This window comes from Natrix helvetica (genome assembly GCF_964273705.1).
Source record: "Natrix helvetica genome assembly, chromosome: 5".
NCBI classification, from domain to species: Eukaryota; Metazoa; Chordata; class Lepidosauria; order Squamata; family Natricidae; genus Natrix; species Natrix helvetica.
The window spans coordinates 6,465,038-6,491,741 of record NC_138551.1 but is presented as its reverse complement, the minus strand read 5'-3'; the positions used below and the strand labels follow the sequence as shown (position 1 = coordinate 6,491,741).

The following is a 26,704-nucleotide window of genomic DNA, read 5'->3' as shown; positions in this document are numbered from 1 at the left end:
TATTTTTGTTTTATTTGTATAATATGTAAAAATTCATTTTCAAGAAAACAATGTGTTGTCTGGGTACAATTATTTTTAGGAAATCATAATCAACGTTTACAATGATATTCATCACAACTATATTAATTCTATAATAATGATAATATTTTACTTGTCTACTTTAAAAAAATCTCCTTTATGACATTAGTCCTTTTGTATCCCCATATTTCTAACTTCTGTTTTTATTATCTAACCATTTGTAAAATAAGTCCCATGTCAAAAAATACTTGTTCCCTTTTTCCTTAATTGTAAGCATTAATCTGTTCATTTCTGCATAGTCTAATATTTGTTTAATTACACTCTCATCTGTTGGTATCTCTTCGCTTTTCCATTGTTGTGCAAATACAACGCTAACTGCAATTAGTACATGTAAAATCAAATATATATTCCTTTTGTCATACCTTTCCAGCAGGATGTCCAACAAAAATATTTCTGGATATGCTGCTTATCACTTTTTCCAACCAAGTATCTGGGCATGACTACCACATATGATAATATGAACCAGGTGTCTGGTTACACTTCCAAAATTTAGCGGACCTGTCTTTAAACATTTTTGTCAATCTTAAGGACCCACCTGGAATAAAAGATTTAGGGGTTGTATCCCAAAGACTATCTGCCTACTGGCCTAAGGTGCCTGTTCAGATTAGGTGAGAAATGAAACTTCTCTGGAGGAGATATATGGCAGGGGTCGGTTCTTGCCAGTCTATAGAAGAGGTTCCACAAATCTACAGTGCCGTTTAGAACTGGTTCCAGCTCCCTCCCCCCACCATCCGCACATCATCAAGATGAAGAGTGAGAGGAGGAATTCTGGGAGTTGAAGTCCACAAGTCTTAAAGCTGTCAAGTTTGAACACCCCTGGGTTTTTTTCTAAAGGGTTAGGGGTGCAAGGGTCTTGTAACTTGACAGCTTTAAGACTTGCACACTTCAATGCCAGAGTTCCTGAGCCAACATGACTGGAGGAGGAATTCTGGGAGTTGAAGTCCACAAGTCTTAAAGCTGTCAAGTTTGAACACCCCTGGGGTTTTTTTTCTAAAGGGTTAGGGGTGCAAGGGTCTTGTAACTTGACGGCTTTAAGACTTGCGTGCTTCAAATGCCAGAGTTTCTGAGCCAACATTTTGGTTGCTAAACAAGAGCGTTGTTATGTGAATTTCACCACATTTTACAAGTTGGCTGTTGAATACTGAGGAGCCTGGCCAGCAGAGGGCGTTTGGAGGAAACCCTCTGATTGGCCAAGGCGCGCGCGCCAGCCGGCGGGAGAATTCAAGGATTGCTATTGGTTCTACCGGCTGACAGCTGTAAGTATAAATAGCTGTCAGCCGGCTCGCGTTTTGTCCGTTGTCAGTTAGCCTGTTCCTTAATAAATCCTGTTGAGCTGACCGCTGCCTCAGTCTCCTCACTACAGATCTAACACTGGCGACGAGGACGGGCGACACGGACCCCTTCGTCGTGCCACCAATGGCTACCTCCGCTGCTTTTTCGCCTTTCAGGCCAGAGGCTGAGGCTTGGGAAGCATTTCTCGAGAGATTCGATTGCTTCCTCATAGCCCATGACCTCATAAACCTCTCTCAGGAGAGAAAACGCGGCATCTTCCTAAACTATTGCGGCGCAGAGATGTTCGCCACTGCTAGGGCTCTTGCTGCCCCAGAACCAGCAAATTCGCTGCCGTGGGAAGACCTGATGACTCGCCTCAAGCATCATTACCAGCCCGCGCCATCCCGTTTCGCCCGGCGACAGTACTTTCGACGTTGCATCCAGAAAGAGGGCCAAACCATTGCCCAGTACGTCGCTGCTCTTCGGGCTGAGGCGAGTCTGTGCGAGTTCAGCGACCTAGAAGAGGCGCTGCTGGAGCAGTTCATCTATGGGCTCCGCGATGTAAAACTACATCGCCGCATTCTCGCACGACCAGAACTGACTCTAAAAATCGCGGTCGATGATGCCAGAGCCTATGAGATGGCTGACCAATCCACCCCAGATTTCAGCCACCTCAGCCAGCACCCTCACGCTGCCTATGTACCGCCTTCCCCATACGCGCCTTCCACCGCCTCATACGCGCATTCTACAGCATCTACTTTTCGAAATGAGGTCGATCAGGCCGTCGACCGCCTCCAGTCGCTCGCCACCAGAGACGGACATCAATGCCTGAGTTGTGGCGGCCGCCACCAACGATCTCAATGCCGATTCCGTCAAGCCCTTTGCCACAATTGCGGCCGAAAGGGCCACCTGGCTGCCGTGTGCCGCTCCGCGCCTCCTGACAGAAGACCCGCTCAACAACCTCCTCACAATCCCCGAAATCCAGCCAATTTACCTGGCCGTCGCCAAAACTCCCTCACCGTTGGCGACCTGGCCGCTGCTTTCCCTGAATGGCTGGTGGACTCGGCCTCTTCCTCTGCGGAGGGCCGAGGTAAGCTGCACATCCCAATAACCTTAGAGGGAGTGACAACATCCATGGAGGTGGACACGGGATCGGCTAGGTCCATCATGTCATGGGACACATTTCACTCTTTGCTACCTAAAATCCAGCGCTCTAGCCTATCGCCCCCAGACTGTCGCTTACGTGACTACCAGGGGAACTCCATTGAATTGCTGGGCTGTGGCAGATTTAAAGTTGCCTATGGTTCCCGCCACGCCAGGCTTCCGCTCCTCATCGTAAAAAAACCTCTAACCTCTTTGCTAGGCCTGGATTGGTTTAGGGCACTAGGGCTCTCTATAGCGGGGGTGCACTCCTTACTGCCCTCTCCTCTTCCCTCTTCTACTTCTCTCTCTTCTCTACTAACTGAGTTCGCTGACGTTTTCAGCCCCTCCCTGGGTTGCTATACAGGTTCCCCAATTTCCCTAAACCTCGACCCTTCTATAGCTCCCATCCGCTTGAAGGCTCGCCGTCTGCCGCTGGCTCTTAAAGCCAAGGTAGACGCGGAGCTAGATAAGCTTCTCCGTCAAGGCATACTGGAACCAGTGGACTTTTCTCCATGGGAAACACCAATAGTGGTCCCCCTTAAGTCCGACGGATCCGTGAGGATCTGCGCGGACTTTAAATCAACATTAAATAAAGCCCTGCAAGCGCACCCCTATCCTGTGCCCGTAGTGCAGCATGTCCTGCACTCCCTAGGCAATGGGCGCATTTTCGCAAAATTAGACCTCGCGCAGGCGTATCAACAGCTGCCCGTGGACGACCCCACCGCGCTTGCGCAAACCATAGTTACCCACCGCGGGGCTTTCAAATGTCGAAGGCTGCAATTCGGAGTCAGTGTGGCCCCGGGAATTTTTCAGGGATTAATGGAGCGCCTGCTCCATGCCATTCCCGGGGTCACCCCGTACTTCGACGATGTCTTGATTGCAGCCCCCGACACTGCGGGCCTCGTTCAGACGCTGTGCGTTGTCCTACAGCGCTTCCGCGCTGCGGGACTCCACTTAAAGGCCGAGAAATGCCAACTGGGGGTTCCTGCTGTAACCTTCCTAGGTTACCGCATCGATGCCGCGGGCATCCACCCCGACCCAGATAAACTTAACGCCATCCTAGCTGCCCCCCCACCCCAATCTAAAGCAGAGCTACAAGCTTTCCTGGGGCTTCTAAATTTTTATGCTTCCTTCATTCCCCACAAAGCTTCCCTGGCCGAACCCCTTCACCGCCTTTTGGACTCCAAGGTCCCTTGGAGCTGGAGCAGCCGCGAGGCGCAGGCGCTCGCGGCTGTCAAACACTCCCTCACTACTCCTCCAGTCCTCGCCCAGTATGACGAGTCCCTACCACTGACTTTAGTTTGTGACGCCTCTCCTTTTGGGGTGGGCGCTGTTCTTAGCCATTCCTTTCCTGATGGCTCGGAACGTCCCATAGCGTTTTACTCCCGCACCTTATCAAGGCCTGAGCGCAATTACAGCCAGCTTGATAAGGAGGCGCTGGCTGCCGTTGCGGGGGTGAAGCGCTTCCACCACTACCTATACGGACGTCCCTTCTCCCTCATTACGGATCACAAGCCACTTCTAGGCATCATTGCCGGGGATCGCCCCACCCCTCCCATCCTCTCCCCACGCATGTTACGATGGCTTGAATTCCTTTCTGCCTATTCCTACACTCTTGCCTATCGCCCCGGTGGCCATATAGCCCACGCAGACGCGTTGAGCCGCTGCCCCTTGCCAGTTCCCATTCTTGACCCGGCTCCTACTGTTAAGGTCTGTCTCATTGATGACCTGTCCCTCCCTATGTCCGTCTCGGACATAGCTGCGGCGTCTGCGACCGACCCTGTAATTCTCCGAGTTATGGCCGCCGTAACTCGAGGATGGGCGGCTTACTCTAAAGACCTCCTCCTCCTGCCATTTTTCCGCCGCCGTTGCGAGCTTTCAGTAGTGCAGGATTGCCTCCTCTGGGGCTCCCGCGTCATTATTCCCTCTTCCTTGCGCGCCTCTGTGCTGTCTCGCCTCCATGACGGCCACCCAGGCATTGTCCGAATGAAGGCCCTTGGCCGCGGATATGTCTGGTGGCCGTCTATGGATGCAGACATCTCCTCCTATGTGCAAGGTTGCTCCGCCTGCCAACGAGTGCAGGCTGCACCCCCCACCGCTCCTCCCCGCGATTGGGAGCAACCTATGGGCCCATGGAGTCGTTTGCACGTCGACTTCATGGGTCCCTTAGATGGACATTCCTTCTTAGTTGTGGTAGATGCGTGGTCTAAATGGGTTGAGCTCTTCCCCATGACCACCACCACCTCCGCGGCCACTATCCGCGTACTCAACTCCCTTTTCACAACCCATGGGCTGCCCGATGTTATCGTTTCCGATAACGGGCCCCAATTCGCCTCCTCTGATTTCCTATCGTTTCTCACCTCCCTGGGCATCCGCCATGCCCCAATTTCACCATATCACCCGGCCAGCAATGGCCTGGCGGAACGTGCAGTCCGCTCTGCAAAAGATGCCTTTGCCCGTATGGCAGCACTACCCTGGCCCGACCGCATTCATACATACCTCCGTACCCAACACACCACCCCTTGTTCCTCCACAGGAAAAGCCCCCTCTGAGCTACTCATGGGTCGCCGTCTCAGGTCTACTTTAGACCGCCTGCATCCCCTCTGTTCTTCCCCACCCTTTCACCCTTCCACCTCCCCAAGATCCTTTCTGGTGGGGGAGGAAGTTTTCGCCCGGAATTTTGCGGGGGAGCCAAAATGGGTGCCCGGAAAGATCTCAGATGTAACAGGACCCTGCTCTTACAGGGTCCTCCTCAACGATGGGAGATCTTGGAGGCGTCATGTAGACCTGTTGCGGCGACGACCGGCAGAGGTCCCAGAAATTGCAGCCAGCGGACAGAAACAGCCAGGCCCTACCAACGCCGCCTGCCGGCCCAACCGTACAAAAGACTCTAGCTCCGAGTCGGCGCAGATGGTTCCCGGTGCGTTTGGCTCCTTACCTTTTCCGTTGCATCCATCTCCAAGGGTTGGGCCTGTCGCGGCCGCTCCTCCGAGGCCTCGTCACGAGGGCGGAGCCGACACTCCTTCCACCTCGGACAACACACCAACTATGCCGAGGCGTTCCCAGCGCGTGCGCAGACGACCAAGTTATTTGGCCGATTACGCATGCGCAATCCGGGGGAAAGGGGTGTTGAATACTGAGGAGCCTGGCCAGCAGAGGGCGTTTGGAGGAAACCCTCTGATTGGCCAAGGCGCGCGCTCCAGCCGGCGGGAGAATTCAAGGATTGCTATTGGTTCTACCGGCTGACAGCTGTAAGTATAAATAGCTGTCAGCCGGCTCGCGTTTTGTCCATTGTCAGTTAGCCTGTTCCTTAATAAATCCTGTTGAGCTGACCGCTGCCTCAGTCTCCTCACTACAGATCTAACATTGGCCATGCCCATCCAGTCACATGGCTGGCAAGCCACTCCCACCTGGTCACATGGCCAGCAAGCCACTCCCACAAAGCAGGCCACACTCACAGAAGAGGTTCTAAAAAATTTTTGAAACCCCACACTGATATATGGGGTCCCCCAACCAATTTGCTCAGACTGAAGAAGCTACTAGGATAAGCAGTAAAATGTTTTGAACCAACAAGAAAAGAAGCCCATTTGCCAAGACTCAACTTCCAGATGTCTTAGATCTAAGAATTTAGGAAGGACCATAGGTGGCATATTGCTTGTAAACAATCTATTTCATTTGATTATAACCTTGTTCAACATTGTTTCACTTGGCAGCCTGCAAAACGATATGGAAATATCTACACCATGTGGGCTGGATCTCACCTTCTAGTAGTGCTATCTGGATTCAAAGCTGTGAAAGAAGGAATGACTGGCTTCTCAGATGGATTTTCTGACCGACCAAGCGATCCTTCCTTAATTGCTTTAGGGGAAGGAATGGGTAAGTATAAGCAGTATGAAATTCTATGCAAAGAACTATCACCATGTTACCATTTGTGGTAATATTATTTGTAGCATGGGGTATGGTAAATAAAATGATTTATAGAACTAAGATAAGGAAAAGAAATATTGCTTATTCCTCTTTATACCAAACTATTGTACATTTCTTTAACTTTCTATTTAATTTGTTACATTTCTATACTGGTTTAGAAATTACCTCTTTTTCACTAAATAACTGATAGATCTTAACAGTAATAGCACTTAGACTTATATACTGCTTCACAGTGCTTTTTAGCCCTCTCTAAGCGGTTTACAGAGTCAGCATGTTGTCCACACAATCTGGGTCCTCATTTTAAAAATGAAAATGCTGGAAAGGATGGAAGGCTGAGTCAACCTTCAGTCAGTAAGACTCTAACTGCCGAAATGCTGATGGTAATCAGTCATCAGAATTAGCCTGCAGTACTGCATTATAACCAGAGGTGGTATTCAGCCGGTTCGCACCAGTTCGCACAAACTGGTTGTGGCAATTTGGACAACGTCGGCAAACTGGTAGCAATGGCTGACTGGTCAGGCCCGTGAACTGGTCTCCCTGTCACTGTTCACTTGTCCCACACACCCACCCGATGCTCACTCAATGCTCACTCACTCGCCTCACCCATCCGAGAGTTATATATGGCTTCGCTTCACCACACGGCCCAGCTATGTGCTTTGCCAGTCCTCTCTGTGCATCACCTGCTCTGCTCAGCTCACCAAAGATACGTAAGCATGCTGCCCATTCAGCCTGGGTCAGGGGCCAGAGCTCCAGGAATACACCATTCCCTGAGGCCCCGGAGCCACCGCCCACTCACCAATTACTTCGGCCAGGTAGGGGAATGCACCTTTCCTTGGCTCTGGCCTTGACTCAGAGCCACCGCTCTCTCATCACCCCACCCTCCTTTCATCAGTCACCCCCCATTTCCCCTCCTTTAATGGCCCTGGCCCTAGCCCCACTTCCTCCCCCACCATCGCCTCTTTGTTCGGCCTGCTTACCTTCCACAGCGGCTGGTCCAGACTCCGGAAGGCAAGCTGACCACAGTTTTCGGCAGCCTTTACTTCGTTTGCTCAGTTATTTTGTACCCTTGGACAAGGATACAAAATAACTGATCTTTGAAATATAAATGATTCTTGTTCTGACCCCCCCTCATCCCACACCAACACACACTCTGAGCCAAAGATACGTTGCAGAATTTATTTACAGACAGACAGGTCCTTGGCAGCAATCCAGCACAGATAAGCTTCGGCAGCAATCCAGCCTGCCAAGCCACAATACTGTTCTCCAACATTAGTTAATGCGTTGACTTCTGCAAAAGGTGTGTGTGTACAAGCAGTCCTTTATAGTCTGGAGAGGTGCCTAATTACCACCAGCTGAGTACAATTACCTCCTGTAACTGTGCAACTGTTCCTTACGCCTATTAGCTCTCCGGTGCCGAGCATCCAGAAACAACTTACTGCAGATGTCCGGATCACACTCCCTTGTCTCCTCCCCATTGGTCCAAGGCTCAGGCACCTCCTGGTGACCAACTAGCCTTTCTGTGCCCTGTTCGGAGTCAGAACCCTGTCCAGGATCCTCCACCTCCTCCAGAGCCGACTCATAGGGACCCTTGCTGTCAGAGTCTGGTGGCAGCTCCAACGGCTCCTGCTGGGCCACAACAGATTCTCTAGTTCCTTAATTTGAAGTTATTTTAAAATAAAAAATTGGTTGTTCTTTTATACTACATACTTAAATATGTCAGGTAAAGACTATTACATGCTGGCTAAGCTTTCCTTATAATGTTTTGTTCATTTATTTGGTATTCTCACCAAAACTCCAAGAGATTAACAGAGTTGGAAGGGACCTTGTAGGTCATCTAGTCCAACCCCCTCCATCCAAGCAGGAGCCCCTACACCATTTCTAACAGATGGCAGTTCAGTCTCTTCTTGAAATCTTCAAGTAATGAAGCGCCCACAACTTCGGAAGGCAAGCTGCTCCATTGATTGATTGTTCTCACTATCAGAAAATTTCTTGAATCTCTCATTGATCAGTTTCCATCCGTTATTCCTTGTCTGGCCTTCAGGTGCTCTGGAAAATAGTTTGACCCCTCCTCTCTGTGGCAGCCCCTCAAATATTGGAACACTGCTATCATGTCTCCCCTAGTCCTTCTCTTCCCTAGATTAGCCATGCCCAGTTCCTGCAACCACACACGAGGGAGGCCACACGCTGGACCTTATTTTTATCTCTGGTCAGTGGAAGAGTGATCTGGGAATAGGTGATTTGGTCATTGCACCCCTGTCATGGTGAGATCACTCGCTTCTCCGGCTTGACTTCCCTGGCATTACCCCCCATCGCGGGGAGGCGGAACCAGAAGGTCCTAGATGGTTCCGCCCCAGGCGACTGATGGAACCTGATAGGTTCCAGACGGAGCTTGGGCCACTTCCTGTAGCCCTGACCCGCTCCCGGATGGAGGACCTGGTGGCCGCATGGAACAGTGCGGCAGCCGGGGCCTTGGACCGGGTTGCGCCTTTGCGGCCTCTCCGGTGGCAGCGAACCACCCTGGCCCCTTGGTTTACTGAGGAGCTAAGGGTGATGAAGCGCCACAAGAGATGCCTAGAGAGCAGATGGAGATCCTCTCGCTCCGAATCTGACCGAACACAGGTAAGAGCCTATTTACGGACCTACCTTGTGGCACTAAGGGTGGCTAAGGGTCGATACTATGCCACTCTTATTGCGTCCGCAGAAAACCGCCCTGCCGTCCTGTTTCGGGTGACCCGCTCCCTCCTTTCACAGAGGCCGCGGGAAGCCCCTTTGCAGGGTAGAGCAGAGGAATTTGGGGAATATCTGCAGGACAAAATCGCTCAGATCCGGAGTGAATGGGTCTCCTTTAGTGATCCAGGGGAGACATCGGAGGCGAGTCTTGAGGGACCATTCTGGGAGGAGTTTGACTCTGTTGCCGCCGAGGATATGGACAGGTTACGTGGGCGACTGCGAGCCACCACATGTTTATTGGACCCGTGTCCCTCCTGGCTTGTACTGGCAGCCTGGGAGGTTACACGAGGCTGGCTCCAGGGACTAGTGAACACTTCGTTGAGTGAGGGTTCCTTGCCAGTCGTCTTGAAAGAGGCGGTGGTGAGGCCCCTGCTTAAGAAGCCTTCTCTGGACCCAGTAGAGTTAGCCAATTATCGTCCTGTCTCCAACCTTCCCTTCCTAGCGAAGGTTGTTGAGAGTGTGGTGGCGCAACAGTTCCCTCGACACCTGGAGGAAATTGATTATCTAGACCCGCGCCAGTCCGGTTTCCGGCCCGGTCACAGCACTGAGACGGCTTTGGTCACGTTGGTGGATGATCTCTGGAGGGCGAAGGATGGGGGTTGCTCCTCCATCCTAGTCCTGTTAGATCTCTCAGCGGCTTTCGATACCATCGACCATGGTATCCTATTGCGTCGGCTGGAGGGGATGGGGGTGAGGGGCACCGTATTGCGGTGGTTCTCCTCCTACCTCTCCGGTCGGACGCAATGTGTGTTGGCAGGGGAGCAGAGGTCGACCTTGAGGCCGCTCACGTGCGGGGTGCCGCAGGGGTCGGTCCTCTCACCTCTCCTGTTCAACACATACATGAAACCGCTGGGTGACAACAGACTCAAGCTCAACCCCTCCAAGACGGAGTGGCTGTGGTTACCGGCGCCCCGCTTCAGCCAGTGGGTTCCATCCCTGGCCATTGGGGGTGAACAACTGCCCCCGGTGGATAGGGCGCACAATTTGGGCATCCTCCTAGATACCCGGCTGTCGCTGGATGACCATGTGACGGCCGTGGCTAGGGGGGCGTTCCACCAGGTTCGCCTGGTGCGCCAATTGCGCCCCCTACTGGAGCGGGACACACTTCGCACAGTCACTCATGCCCTGGTGACGTCCCGCCTTGATTACTGCAATGCTCTCTACATGGGGCTCCCCTTGAGATGCACCTGAAGGCTGCAGCTGGTCCAGAATGCAGCCGCGCGGACAATTATGGGGAGTACTAGGTACTCCCATATAACACCGCTCCTGCGCGAGCTGCACTGGCTACCTGTGGCTTTTCGGGTGCGTTTCAAGGTGTTGATTATCACCTTTAAAGCGCTCCATGGCTCAGGACCTAGTTATATGCGGGATCGCATCCTACCCCATACATCCCTGCGACCAATTCGCTCCCACAGAGAGGGACTCCTCCGGGTACCATCTGCTAAGCAATGCGGGCGGGCAGTGCCCAGGAGTAGGGCCTTCTCTGTGATGGGCCCAACCCTCTGGAACGACCTCCCCCCCCGATATTAGAATTACTGCTGATCTTTGCTCCTTCCTTAAGAAACTCAAGGTCCACCTGTTCCAATTAGCGGGCCTGGCCCAATCGCAATCATAAGTATAACCTAATCCTGACCTTCCTGGCTGGCATTTAAATTTTTTAAAATTCTGGGGTATTTTAATTGGTTTTAATTGGTTTTAATTGGTTTTAATTATCAGTTAGTTCATGACTATTGTACAGACTGTGTGTTTAATTTGTTTTGTCTGGGGTTTTGTATTTTTGTTGTCTATTGTATATTTTATTTTTGTCTGTACACCGCCCCGAGTCCCTTCCAGGAGAGGGGGCAGTTTATAAATTTAATAAACTGCAACTGAAACTGAAACTGTTCATCATATGTTTTAGAGTCCAGTCCCCTAATCATCTTGAGATAAGATTGCTTTGATATGATCTGTTTTTAACAATCCCATGCTGATTTCCAGTTATTACTTTACTCATTTCTTGATGTTGGCAGATGTGAACCACATCAGCTTTTTTTCAGTCCTCTGGTAGTTCCTCAATGCTCCAGGATTTTTGAAAGATGTGATACAGTGGTTCGGAGATGACATCTGCCAGCTCTTTTAGAACTCTTGGATGTAATCCGTCAGGTTGCAGTGATCTGTATTCATCAAGATCAGACAGGTGTTGAGACTTCCGGTTCCGGCGGCTACGGCGACGGGCAAGTTCCTTGCCCGCTCCCGCTCCCCGGTGGGCTTCCCCGCCTCTGGGGGGGCACAGGATGCCCCGGAGAGGCATCCTGCCGAAGGAGTGGCTCGCGGAGGACCCTGGCATCGGCGGCGGCTGGTGGGGGCTTCTCCGCTTTGCTCCAGGCATCGAGGAGCAGTCTCGGAGGGCGCGCGTGCGTCTCGCTTCAGGCTGATTGGACGATGCAAAATTGAAGGAAGCAGCGGCGGTGTGGTGAGGTGCTTCCTCTCTTCATTCCCTTTCTCTTGATTTGATGGACTTTTCAGCAATTTTAAAAGTTAAACTCTCGGATTTTTTTGGAGGTGCGGCTGGAGGGAGGGGGATTTCCCCCCCCCCTTGGACAAGCGGCTTGAGAAAATTTTGCTTTCGCCCCCAGGGGAAGGAGGAGGGGGGAGAGCCAACCAATGATGCCTCACCCCTGTAAAAGTGATTTTCACTGGATTTAGCTCCAGAATTTATTGATGACCTGAGAATTTTGTGAACTTTTAAAACTTTACTATGCCTCTGAGCCCAAAGCTGGCAGGGCAAGATGGCACACTTCCGTTGTCTTCATGAACTGTGAAACCTGACTCCACATTTAAAATCCAGGCTTCCGGTCTTTGTCTCCGTGTCACCCAGAAGAATCTCTTGTGGATTGTTATTTCTTGAACTCTCTGGGGGGAAAATTCCTCTCTATTGCTAGACTGACTAAAAAAACTCCCATCTGCTTGGATCTTTTGCCTCCTGGACTCATCTGTCTGCTCTACTTCTCCAGCTGTCCATTCTCTATACTGACTGATCTCTCTATTTTATAAACTATGTCTCCAAAAAGACCACCCCCTGGAAAACCTGGCTTTGCTACTTCTGCACCGACATCTGCAACATCCAGTCCTGCCACACAGTCAAAGATTACAGAACTGATGCAACCTAAGAGTACAGAGATGGATTTGCAACAAATGCTTCAGCAACTTATACAGGGCCAGGAAACAATTAAAGGAAATGAAGGAAGAAATTAAAGAGAATCAGGCCCAAATTTACAAGAACTCACAGAGACTGGACCTTGTGGAGGGTGAGGTGGCGGAGGCGGGGGGGGGGGGGTAGAAGCATTGCAGAAGGGAAACAAAGAACTTGATACCCAACAAATGAAAACAGAGTTTGAGAGAATGTCCTTTTATCTTAGATTTCAAAATGTTATAGAAGCAGATGGGGAAAATATAAGGGACATTATGACTAATATCTTAGCTGAATACATACATAAAGATAAACAACAGATGGAATGGGAGATAGATCTGGTCTATAGAGTGAATTCAGCATATGCCAGAACACACAATGTACCCAGGGAGGTCCATATTAAATTCCTTAGGAAAAGCACAAGAGACGAAATTCTGGGTGTACAAAGGGGGCAAGCATTGACATATCACAACAGGGAGATAACCATCTTGAAGCAGATCCCAAAAAACATTAGGGAGAAAAGGGAAAATTATTCGCAATTGGCGAATAAATTATACCAGAAGGGGGTGTGGTTTAGATGGTTGATGCCTGAAGGTATGCTGATATTCTGGGAGGAGACAAGAATTAGAATCAATACACCCATAGAGGCACAGGCCTTTATGGAAAAAAACAAAGCGAACCTAGAAAAAACAGAAGACTCTACAACGGTTACGCAGGACACGGGAGGGGCCGGAGCTCTGCCAGCGGGGGGGAGAAGGGGCAATACCAAGAAAGCTCAGATCACAAAAATGAATAAGAAAACCACATTGTTATAAACAGACCGAAAGTAATAATGAAATTATATGTAGACTATATATTATAATATATAAACTGATTGAAAATTTTTCTAGAATTAATATGCTGATTTTATATGATCATGTATTAATGTTTTATATTTAGATGTATTTTATGAGTTTGGAGGGAGGGGGCGTCTGCCACACTTGCAACTGCCAAAATTTGTACACCATTCCACTTACCCTTTTCCCTATAAATGTTTAAAAAACCAATAAAATTTTTTGAAAAAAAAAAGTTTTTGGTAGGTTGGGCTATAGTTTCTTTTTGCATGAAGACCAAAGCAAAGAATGAGTTAAGCAGCTCTGCTTTCTCTCTGTTGTCCTCTACTTCCTTGCCATCTTCTTTCTTTAGTGGACCGACTGTTTCCTTGATTTTTTTCTTATTATTTATAGGTTGGAAAAAACTTTTTTAAAATTATATTTGAGTTTTGTTGCATATCTTTGTTCATTCTGAGCCTTTGTTTTCCTGACTTCATCTTTGCAGATTCTGGCTTTCTGTTGATATTCTGCCTTAGTTATGCTTCCTTCTTTCCATTTGTTGTACTTGTCCTTTTTTTTCTTTCGATTTGTCAGAGAGATCTTTTTGCCGCCATATTGGTTTCTTCTTGGATTTCTCTTTTTTTGGTCAGTGGTATTGTGCTGGACTGGGCTTTTATGATCATACTTTTCAGAGTTTCCCAAGCTTCTTGAGTTGTTTTCCACTTTAGCATTTTCATCCAAGGAATCTTTCCCAAGTTTTCTCTGTGTTTGCCCAAATTCTTTCTAAGATATTAGGCAACAACTAGACCTGTTTTTTTTTTTAACATGAATGTTATCAGGAATCATTTATCTGTATCTGCTGATGCCCACAGGAATTATTGTCTCCAATGGCCTCACCTGGAAACAGCAGCGACACATTGCCATCACTTCTCTGAGGAAGCTGGGCCTGGGGAAGAAAAGCATTGAGCACCAGATAGAAGACGTGGCTCAGACACTGGTGGAGATATTTAGACAAACAAAAGGTCTGTAATTTCGGATTATGACCATCACTTAAGTTCTTTGAGCCTGAAAAAAATATTTCCCATTTTTTGAATATTTCAAATAAAAACAGATGTCTTTTATTTTTAATTTAAAAAAAACCAATTGACAGTTCCCAATTCTCTTCATCATCCCCATAGAAGCCCCTTTCTTTAAAAATTCATTATGAAACTTCTTCATTTGCAGGACAGTCCTTTGACCCTTCAATTCCAGTGCTAAATGCAGTTTCTAACGTCATATGTGCTTTGAGTTTTGGACATCAGTTTGCTCCAGAAGATGAGAACTTCCAGAAGTTAATTCAAGCCCTTGAAATGTTTGTGAAATTCACTGGTAATTTTTTCCACTTGGTAAGTCATGTTTTCTATTAAAGAGATAAAGTTTCCCAGACCAATCATGTTCCCATTTGTAATTTCGTGTAATGAACAATGTAAGGCATGTAAGGAAGCCTTGGGGATCATCTAATACATTTTGCTCCCCAGTACGTGTGTCTGTCATTGAGCCAGTCATGACTCAAAGTGAGAGCCCTGGGCAAGTCTTTGCAATTCCCTTTTCAAGATTTTGAAAATGGTTTGCCATTGCCCAGGGGTGAAATGCTACCGGTTCGCACCAGTTCGCACGAACCAGTAGCGACAATTGTCATTGGTTCTACTAACCGGTAGTAAAAAAAAGCTTCCGGGGATCACGCAGCTCAGCTGTTATCCATGTGATCATTGGAAGGTTTTTTTTCCACTTTTTAAAGCATTTTTTTCCTGCCTATTCACCCGAACTGGCAGGAAAAATTGCTTTAAAAAGTGAATAAAAGAGTGTTCTTTTATTACCAATTCATCCGAACCAGTAGTAAAAATCTTTTTTCCACTTCTTAAAGCATTTTTTATGACCGGTTCGGGTGAATAGCTAGTAAAAAATGCTTTAAAATTTTTAAAAAGTTGGCCATGCCCACCCAGTCACATGACATCCCCCACCAAGCCACACCCACCAAGCCACGCCCAGAGAACCGGTGGCAAAAAATTTCACATTTCACTACAGCTTTTGTCCACTTCCTAGGGCTGAGAGAGAGGGACCGGTCCAGGGTCATCCAGTTGACTGAGTGCTTCAGTTGGGACTAGAACTCAGAGTACCTCGGTTTCTAGGCTGGTGCATTAACAGCTACACTAATTTGTTAAAGTTTTAATAAGTTTTACAATTGTTTTCTCCCTTCCCTCCCTCTCCCCCCAACCCTACCCCTTATCCATCCCTCCCTCCCCCCGACCTCCCAGAGCAAAGTTCAGGGTATAATCATTTAACAATCATATGCTAACATAAGCTAGCTAATTTTAACATTCAGCCATTCTTGTGCTTTAACTCCCCCTTTCTCAAGCTAACTTTGAATAAATTGTAATATTCCTTATGCCTTCATTCATAAGCTAATTGAAGTTTTTTAGTCTGATATTTGTTTTGAATATAATCAATCCATCTTCTCCAGTCCAGCTTGTATTTCTCATCTGAGTGGTCTTTCAAATACGCTGATATTTTGGGCATCTCGGCTAGGTTTACTACTTTTAACGTCCATTCTTGTATAGTAGGCAACTCTTCCTTCTTCCAATATTGCACCACCAACAATCTTGCTGCCGTCGTTAGATTCAAAATCAAATTAGTCTCTATAACAGTAGAATCTGGAACTATACCTAACAAGAACAACTGGGGCAAGAATTTTATCCTCTTTTTCAAAATATTTTGAATAATCCACCATATTCTTATCCAGAATGCTTTAACTTTTTTACAAGTCCACCAAATATGGTAATAAGTGGCATCAACACAATCACAGCTCCAGCATTTAGATTGTAAGTTTGGGTACATACACGCTAGTTTTTTTGGATCAAGGTGCCATCTATAAAACATCTTATAAAAATTCTCTCTCAAATTCTGAGCTTGTGTGAATTTTACATTTTTTTACCCAGATCTTTTCCCATGTTTCCATCATTATTCGTTCCTCAAAATTTTGTACCCATTTTATCATACAGTCTTTGACTAACTCTGTTTCGGAGTCTATTTCTATCAATACATTATACAACCTTTTTATGTGCATTGGACCCTGATCCCTAATTTGTTTTACCAAGTTATCCTCATTTTGAATAATACCAATTTTCTGATCTTTTTGCCATCTAGCCTGCAGCTGTCTATACTGGAACCACATTTGAATTATCCTTTCCTCTCTTAGTACATTCAAGGATTTTAACTGTAATACACCTCTATCTATACTAAGAAGTTCTCTATATGTAGTCACATCTTGTTTTTGTTCTATACTTATATTCTCTATTGCGTGTCTGGGCACCCCCCACATAGGTATCTTGTCATTTAGTTTATATTGATATTTTTTCCAAACACGCAGCAAAGCATTCCGTAAGATATGACTTTTAAAGATCTTGTCTACTTTTTTTATCATATATGAAGTAAGCATGCCAGCCATATAGCAAATCATAACCCTCAACATTCAGTATTCTATCCTCTGTTAGATTAATCCAGTCACTAATTGTTGTTAAAACTACTGCTTTATAATATAATTTTAAATTGGGCATTTTCAAACCTCCTCTTTCACGTATATCTTGCATTATTTTAAGTTTTATTCTCAGTTTCTTCCCTGCCCAAACAAATTTATTAATACCTTTCTGCCATTCTTCCAGGTTTGCATCTTTTTTAAGTATTGGGATCGTTTGAAAAAGAAATAAAAACTTAGGCAAGACGTTCATTTTAACTGCTGCTTTCCTTCCCAACCATGACAGTTGTAATTTTTCCCATTTGTTCATTTCTATCTGTATTTTTTGCCATAATGGTTCATAACTATATTTATATAGTTTCCCATTTGAAGTTGTGATGTAGATTCCTAAATATTTGACCTTTTTTACTATCTCGCATCCTATTACTCTTTGTAGTTCTTCTTTTGATTTATAGATATGTTTTTAACTATCATCTTTGTCTTTCCTAAATTTATTTTAAACCCAGATACTTGACCATATTGATTAATTGCATTCATTAAGCCTATAACCGATTCCCCCTCCTGGGTTAAGGTTACAACCAGGTCGTCCGCAAATGCTCTTACTCTGTATTCATACTGTCTGATCCTAATTCCTCGAAGCTCATCGGACCCACATATTCTATTGAGCAACAACTCCAAGGTTAAAATAAATAATAAGGGAGACAGGGGACATCCCTGTCTTGTTTCTTTCTCAATTTGGAAAGATTCTCTTAGACCTCCATTAACTATAATTTGAGCTGTCTGTTTCTGGTATATTGCTGTAATAGATTGTATAAAATGCTCTCCAAACTGCATCTTTTGTAAGATTTTAATTAAAAATTGCCAATTGATTTGGTTGAATGCTTTCTCCGCGTCTAGAAATAAGAGCACTGCCGGGACCTGGTTGTTCTTTCCCAGATATTCCATTATATTAATGATTTGTCTTACATTATTTTTCATTTGTTTCCCTTGTATAAAGCCAGACTGATCATTATGAATCATTTGTTGCATGATTGGCATCAACCTGTTTACCAGTATTTTAGCAAAAATTTTATAGTCTGTGTTAAGTAGTGAGATAGGCCTATAGTTTTTTGGCTGGGTAGGATGCTGTTCCTCTTTAGGGATCAGAGAAATAAAAGCAGTTCTCCAGGATGGTGGAACCCTGCCTTCCACTTGGATTCTGTTAAATAATTCTGTGAGAGGTTCCACTATCTCTAGTTGTAGCTTTTTATAATAGACTGCAGGCAAGCCATCTGTACCAGGAACCTTACCCATTTTTAACTGCTTAGTTGCCAGGAGAATCTCTTCTACGGTTACAGATTGATTCAGTCCGCTCTTTGCTGATCTGTAAGTATAGAGGTTTTCTCTTTCTTCAAATATCTGTCAATATCTAAACCTTGTATTTTGTCACCAGTGTACAATCTTGTGTAAAATTCTAAAAAAGCCTTTTTAATCATATCCTGTTGAAAAACTTCTTTACCTTTATATTGTACTTTTTCTATTATACGAGACTTTTGTTTTTTTCCTTAGCACATATGATAACCATCTACCTGGTTTGTTGGCATTACAAAAGGTGTTATGCTTAGCATATAGAAGGTTAGTAGCTACCTGGTCTGATATCAACATGTTAAACTGCCCTCGCAACAAGCTAATTATCTCTTTTATCTTTTTATCATGTGGCTTGGATATTAACTCCTGTTCCTTCTTTTTAATCTCTGTCTCTAGTTCCCTATGTTTCTTTTCTTGCTTGTATCTATGGATATTATTCAAATTTATTAAAACACCCCTCATGTATGCCTTACTTGCATCCCAAACCATATCTATAGGGATCTATATCCCTTTGCACATATTAAAAGCAAAATATTCTTTCAATAATTTTTTACATTCCATAACATCTTTCTCGTATCTAAATAGATTTTCATTCAGTCTCCACGACCTCCTTGGTCGCTCTCCATTTTGAACTTCTATCCAAACCGGATTATGATCTGTTAAGGTTCTTGAGCACATCTTAGTCTTCTTTACCCTAGAAAAAAGATTATTTGTAATTAATATAAAGTCAATTCTAGAAAAAGATTGATGCCGATCTGAAAAAAAAGTAAAATCCCGTTCTGTAGCATTTCGCTCTCTCCAAATATCTCTCAGCTCAAAATCATCTATCATATCAAAAAAAGATATAGGTAGTCTTGATCGTGTTCGGGTATTTTGCATGAGCCTCTTTTTATCTTGAACTGGATCCAGTACTCCATTCCAGTCACCCAGCTACACTAATTTGGTTCTGCCCATGCAAAAATCAATTATTTCAGTATCATCAGGAGATGGCTGTCCATCCCAGGTTTAAACAGTTTTTGCACACACAAAAAATGCTCCACCACGTCCTGGTTCAGTCCACCATTGAACGATTCTTATCAATTGTTGGTGACACCTAACTAACATCTACTTATTTATAATTTAAACCCATTGTTTCTGTTCTATGTGACACTTTCTTAAATACATGAGGACAGCAATCAGGTCCTCTGTGTCAGGCCTGCAGAGGTTCCTTTAAGAATCTTTGGCCTGCCACACTTTCTTATAATTTCCTATGATGTTTTATTAGTGTAGTCATTGGGAGGGGGGAATCGAAAGGAGTAGAATTGGGGAATATGTTGTTGTCAATTTTTCCTAGCAGCCAAGGTCATCTTTTGTCTCAGCACCTCGACATTTGACCGGAAGAAGCTGGGTGGAGATGCCAGCGTAGAAGAAAAGGATTGGGGCATGTGATAGATTATTGGTGGGGGGGGATGGATCATGAACTTTCAACTGGGGTAACTCCCAGGATGTAAATCAGAGTTGAAATTCCACAGTACGTTGCCAACATGCCTGTATTATTAAATCAGAACTTTAAGGATGATTCTGTCTTGGACTTTGATTTATTTCTACATGGTATTTGGAATGCTGACACTCTGCCTGTCTTCTTTTCTCCAAGGTAAGTATACTTACTGCTTCCAGTTGTTGATAGGAATATTCCAGCAACCAATGAAAGCAGCATTCTGGTATTTAAAGAGGCTGCCACAAAGAGGAGGGTTCAAATTTATTCTGCAATGCATCAGAGGGCAGACAAGAAACAATGGATAGAAACTAATCAAGAAGATTAGTTGTTGAGACCCAAATATTGTGCGGCAGCATGGGCTCCCATTCCTTCACCAGTTCCTGCCCATACCAGCACTCTGAAACTTGCAAATGCAAATAGATAAACAGGGATCACTTCAGTGGGAAGGTAACAGTGCACCATGGACTTTAGCATATAGTCAAGCCAGTTGTGACCATAACCATGGAAGCATCTTTGGACAACATTGGCTCTCTTGTCTAGGAAATAGAGACGAACTCTACCCATAGTGTCAAACATGACTAGACAGGGGAATCCTAACCTATATTATTTTAACTCTGATGTGTAGAGGTGCCTTCTGCCTTTTAAATCATAATACTGAATCTTGTATTTTAAAACATATAAATATACCTTATTTTTCAGAGTATAAGATGCACCTTTTTCCCCCCAAAAAGAGGGTGAACATTTGGGTGCATTTTTTAAATCAAATGTAGCCCCCCCCCCCCCCCGAGGCCAAAAATATGAGGCATGGAGGCAGTGATGGTCTGTGGCAATCCCTGCAGCCTGGAACAGATTGGGGGCATTCCGGCATTCTGGTCCACCCACCAATCATCTGAATCAGGCTGCAATAAGTGCTGAAGCTGACCTGGTTGGTTAGAGTTTGCAGCAGCAATCACATTCAGAAAGCACCCACAAGTAACTGATTCAGCAGGATTCAAAATAATAATAATAGACAATACATTACCAAAAGCAGGTTTTTCAAGGTAGCAGTAAATACAAGCAAAACACAAGCAGTTTCACTTTCAATTCTCGGCTAAGCCAGGCTCCTTCCTGTCTCCTCCTTGCTCACACAGCAAATTTCAGAGTCCAAATAGCCCTCATTGGCTGACTTAGTTGCAGTGCCTATTCATTGGCTGACCTTGTTACCATGTGTCAGCTGAATACCATGGATGCTGGTAGGCAGAAGTAGATTTTTTTTTCTTATTATTATTTTCCTCCCCAAAAACTAAGATGTGTCTTATACTCCAGAGCGTCTTATACTCCAAAAATATGGTAATAAATATGTCACATTGTAAGTTTCTTTCAGATTTCCTTACTTTCTAATGATTCATCTTTAACTTTATAATGAGTTATCTGCCTCCAACATTATCTGATTTCTACAAGAATTTGGAAAGAGCTTTTCTGGAGGATTTTTGAGATCTGACACAATGTATGTCTGCCATGTTTAATGTATTTTTCTTACTGTTTTTCTTTGGTTATTAAGTGCTGCCTATTATACTGAGTTATTGAGAGTCTTCTGTAACTCTGGTAGAAATAGATAACACTCCCTCTTCTTTTTCTATTAGATGTCTAGTGAGTTCCCACAATTAATGAAGCACCTCCCAGGCCCTCACAAGGAGGCCCTGGTTTGTAGAGAGTTTATCCTTGCTTTTGCAAAGCAGGAAATAGAGAAACACAAGGAATTTCACTCTCTGCACGAGCCACAAGATTTTATTGATCACTATCTTCTTCAGATGGAGAAGGTATGGATTTATTGCACTTCAATACTGTATATGGGCAAGGAATTATTACATTCCTCATTATGTATAAACAAGAGGCATTACCAGTTTTGTTTTCCTTGGAGGTATTTTTTTTTTCATTCAGCTCTCATTCTGAATTTAGCCTAACCTAAATTCTGGATGCTTCTAAGTAAGAGCTCTATTGTACCTCTTCAGTATCATACTTTTGTTAGATATGGGAAATTCTTTGTGGTGGGGAGGGGGAGTTAGAAATGTTTCTGTTTGCCATCCTCTTGTGTTTGCCTATCACTTGTGTCCCCCTTTTCTAAAGAAGTTCCACTAAGAAGGAAAAGAATTAACAGGGCATTTTGATTAATGAAATGATTGGAAAAGGACAGATACTTCCACAACCTTGACAATAAGTAAAAATGTAAAACAGTTTGAAATAAGGAACAAAGTATGGCTTAGCAGCCACAAAAGCTTAAAGTTAGAGACATCTCTTTGGGTATAACTTTAAATTAGAATGCATGCAGGTAATCCTGCTTGCAAACTTTTGTGATTCACTCTAGTAGGTACACATTAGTCACTGTAGTGAATATTTATTTCAGTAACCAATCATAAAATAAAAACAAACACATACAAGTTCATCCAAAGCCAAAACTCTCTTCAATCTGGGATATTTTAAGACAGTGTCTTACTCAGTGTGAATCTATTATATTATTATTAGTTTCATGCACTGATTTTCCTGTAGAACCACCTGGGCAATATTTATTCTCATGACTTGCAACACGGAGGCAGAAATAACCACACAAAATTTGCATATAATTCATTGTAATTTTCATTTTTCATTTTAAACATCAGAGCAGCAATGATCCCGATTCTACCTATAATGAAGAGAACATGGCTCAGTGTATTTTTGATTTTTTTTGTGCTGGAACAGAGACAACCTTCACTACTATTATGTGGGCTCTGCTCCTCTTGACCAATCATCCTGCGATCCAAGGTGAGACAGCCATGGGAACAAGGATCACTCTTAGGTTCTAAAACACATAGAAATGATTTGAAAAGCTGAATGATGGAACTGAATCTATTCTTCATAATAAATTTTCTATGAAGATCGTTGACCCTATAAGCAGAAGCATGAACTTAGCAGGGTTAAAGGAAAACCTGGGACATATATCCAGAGATCCTTCTTTGACACATCAATAAGATATTGAGTGAGGAACTAAAAACTTGAAATCAGTACACATCTGAAACATTAGCCCAAATTAAATGCAGAAATTTACCAAAGTTTTTGTCCCAAATTGCATTTAGAAGACCAAGTTACAATAGGACAATGAATATATAAAAATATCAAGATGGCAGGCATGAGGTAATGTTCAATGTGAACCTCCATGCCATGAAGAGAAGGGATGTTTACATTTTTCAAACGTGGCTTAGTATTCTAGTTTAGGAGTTGGCTTGGCCTGGGTTTAGCTTTCCCATTCATTTTCAACAGGTTGGTGATCGATAGGGCTAACTGAGCAAACATGGGAATGAACTGATGATAGAAGTTAGCAAAACTGTGGAAACTTTGTAGTTGTCTTCTCATTCACTGGGGCTCCCACTCTAGAAACACTCTGACCTTCCTAGTATCCATCACTGTGCATTCTTTGAGATTTGATAACCTAGGTAGTCCAAGCTGGCCTTATAGAAGTCACACTTGGACATTTTCACATAAAGCTGAGCTTTCTGCAGTTTCTCAAGCATTGCCCTGAACAAATTCACATGCTCCTCTTTGGTTTTGGTAAAGATCAATATATCAACTAGATAAACCAAGACCTCCTTGTACATGCTTGCACTCCAGAGTTTCACTCCCAAACATTCCAGTGCCTTCCCTCCCACCTTTCATTATTGTTGTCTGGTTATGAGCAGGCTGTGTAGTAAGTCAAACATGACAGAGTGGCTGTTACAAAGAAGACAGGATTGAATAATTCTCTAGGGCATCAGGGGGACAAGAAATAATATGTAGAAGCTTATCTAAGAGAGAGCCAACCTTGAAGTAAGGAGACATTTCCTGTTGTGGAGAACAAATAATCATTGGCTTACCTCTGGATGTTGTAGGTGCTCTATTACTGGAGGTTTTGAATTGAATGATATGTTGTGGCCCGCCAGCGGCCAGTGAAACTGGCAGCACATTCAGACAGTGAGGAGGTTGGGGAACAACATGGGCCAGTCCTGGAATCTGGGGAAGGCTCTGATAAGGGCTCTGTGTCAGCCAGAGCCATATGCCAGTTATCAGCTGCCTTCAGAGTCAGACATCAGTGAGGCAGACGAACAGCTGCAGCCTGTTCCCAGTGTGTGCATGCACAGAGTTGCCAGACAAAGGGAACAGCTAAAGAACAGGGATTGACTTGGGAATAAAGCCACAGGTGGATGATGAATGGCCCCTCCCAGAGGAAATAAAAGAGCAGCGAAAGGGGAGCGGAGTTTGCAGGAGACAATTAGTTCGCTTCATTGGTTCGTGATTCTCCGAGACTCCTTGCCAGGTTCTGCAGATATCAGCCTGTCAGCTCTCCAAGCTAGATAAGGTCTGTGACTGTAAATCCTCCCTTGAAAGACTTTGCTGTATGTGAATGAGCAGAATTCACAGTAAGCAGGAATTGGACTAGAAGATCTTCAAAGTTCCTCCCAGTCACATGAGTCTATCAAATGATTACATTTAATGCTTTAAATGCTATTCTACATCCTAAAATTCTATTGAAGATTAAGTTTTGAAAATAAATAAATGAAACACAATACTGAAAATAGAACTTCTATTCCGGTCATTTTTTTTCCTAGAAAAAGTCCAGAAGGAAATTGAAGATGTATTTGGCTTCTCGAGGTCAATTTCCTATCAGGATCAAAAGAAGCTGCCCTACACCAATGCTGTGATTCATGAAATGCAGCGTGTAAAATATGTCTTACTAGTTGGAGTTCCCAGGCAAAGCACAAAGGATGTGAAGATGAGGGGCTACCACATTCCAAAGGTGATAAACAGGTTAGGTTGCATTCCAATAGCCCAAAATGGAAGGAAGAGCAGAATATGGATTTGGGCAGAAGATCTCTATTTTAATGAAAGGGAGGGGAGAAAGAAAGCTGCTGTTGAACAACTACCACTCTCAGGATCTGCTTTGAAAATAAACAAATAGGGGTCCATAAAGCCAAACTTAAAAAAAAATTGTTTCATTCATATTGTCTGAACATTTTTGCCCATTTCCTTATGAAACTGTTCTATTTATTCCTAACTTTGTTTTACAGGGGACCATTATTATCGCAGACCTGTGGTCTGTCCTCCTTGATCCTGAGCAATGGGAGACCCCTGACAAATTCAACCCAAATCACTTTTTAGATAAGGATGGGAAGTTCATTGAAAGAGAAGAGTACCTGCCATTTGGAATAGGTACATCCATGAACCCAAAGTAACTTATAATTTACAGTTTACCACTACCACCACCACCAGTGAGTTATACTGAAATCATCATAGTTTGAACAGAAAATCAAGGAATCTGAATTCCTTCTAGTTGCAACACTGTGAGAGTCTGAAGTTCTCCTTGGGCTACGGAGTTTCAACAACAAAACCCTGCAAAATACTAGTTTTAATTACATTCTAGTCAGTAGAGCTTTGTAAGACATTTAGAAATTTGCACAATTGTGTCTAGTTGCCTCCTGAAAAAGCACCTTTGGGACAACCATGATTTGGATGACTGGGAATCTCTACAGACTCTTGGCACTTATGATATTTCAGAATGACTTCTAATGATAAATCAAGCTGTGGTTAAGCTCTGCTAGTAAAAAGAAGCACTTGTGAGTGATGAGGTCACTTCCCAGACCTTCTCCATATTTTACAAATCAGTCAGGACTCCACAGAAGGATGAGGCATAAGATTCCCTTGGTGTAATCCAATTCTGGGAGTTGAAGTCTCCTTATCTTAAGAATGCTGGCTGGGGAATTCTGAGAATTGAAGCCCACCCATCTTAAAGCATACTGGCTGGGGATTTCTGGGAATCAAAGTCCCCCTAACTTAAGCATGCAGGCTGGTGAATTCTGGGAGTTGAAGTCCCCCTATATTAAAGCCGTGAAAGTTGAGGAATACACATGTAGATTTAAACTCCAGACCTCCTTTCCAATAAACAGCAACCAATGCTAGATCAACCATTCAAGATTAAAGCTTTCTCACCATGCATTAGGAAAGGGGGCACAAAATAACCCCAGCCAATTTGTGTTCTTTTTATTCCTCTCTTTATTCCACTATTTTAGTGGTCATTTGTCCCTACAGAATGTGGTCTGAAGAGGGTCATCTCCAATTCTCCAGAAGCTGATTTCCAGCCCTGCAGAATGAGAGTTATGGAAAGCTGAATCTTGTTATGATGGAAACAAAATACAAAAGGCGCTGACTGGGACTCAATACTAGTTGGGACAGGTCCATGCTAAATCCAGTATCCGGGATCATTCCTGAACTGATAATCTGAGCATGAATATTTAAATCCCTGGGTGAAAACAAATCAAATGTAGTCAAATTCCACTTACTCAGATAGGGGTGGAAAGAAGGGCTGTTTTGTGACATGCTATTTTCACATTCATCCAGAAAGCCAGATGTAGCAAGCCAAAAATTACAGGAGCAGGTGATTATGTTCATTCCACCTCCTATAGTCTGGTGCACCATAGAATAGGTTGGTGGACAGAGAGGTGAGAAAGTGTCTTCCCTCTTGCAGGTCCATCTCTGGAAATACATCCAACATCTGTTATTTTCAAGGATGCATAGCTTTGCCTTTGAAATGGTGTACCATCTAATACAACCTGAGTTAAAGTTATGCTCAAAGATACTAGGTCAACATGGAAAACTTGATGATGTGGTTATACTCCAAAGAGAAGCTCATTATACTTTTTCTGTATGTCTTGTCTCATCTACAGGTCAGCGTGCCTGTGTGGGAGAGCAACTGGCAAGAATTGAGCTCTTCATCTTTCTGACCAGCTTGTTGAGGTCCTTCAGCTTCCGGTTGCCTGAAGGAGTGGAAGAACTCAACGAAGAGCCTGTTGTAAAAGTGACAATGCATCCAAACCCTTACAAACTGTGTGCTATTCCCACACAGGCTTAAATGTAGACACCATAAAAAGCATAAAACTAAATACAGGGTAGCTGTTCGGTATGATACATGTGCCTATATACTGTACCTAGTCATTTAATATTGTGATTTGCTTCCAATTACTCAATACTGAAACTTTTTCAATATATTGCTGGGTTCACACAGCATACCTAACATGGTCAACCAAAAACCAGGAGGTTGTGTATGAAAAATGTGCTTCTATGCCTAACTTTTCTTTTCTTTTTTTCCCTTTGGGTGCCAATAAAACTTACTACTTGCGAAGTTCTAGCTTGTGCATTGAGTATCAAACAAATGATGGCTACCAAGTCAAAATATTTGAGTATTTGAGAGGTTTCCA

At 44.3% G+C, this 26,704-nt stretch overlaps 1 protein-coding gene across 1 annotated transcript in view; it reads left to right on the top strand.

The window, feature by feature from the left end:
- Positions 1-26,358, top strand: part of LOC309393801 (uncharacterized protein) — a gene marked incomplete at both ends in the record, with an annotated part of 310,121 nt that extends 283,763 nt beyond the window's left edge. The window contains 3 exons of the mRNA XM_081956297.1: positions 24,062-24,249; positions 24,521-24,662; positions 26,174-26,358. Coding sequence (XP_081812423.1) covers positions 24,062-24,249; positions 24,521-24,662; positions 26,174-26,358 — 515 coding nt within the window. The remainder of the gene's footprint in view (positions 1-24,061; positions 24,250-24,520; positions 24,663-26,173) is intronic.
- Positions 26,359-26,704: the final 346 nt, after the last annotated feature.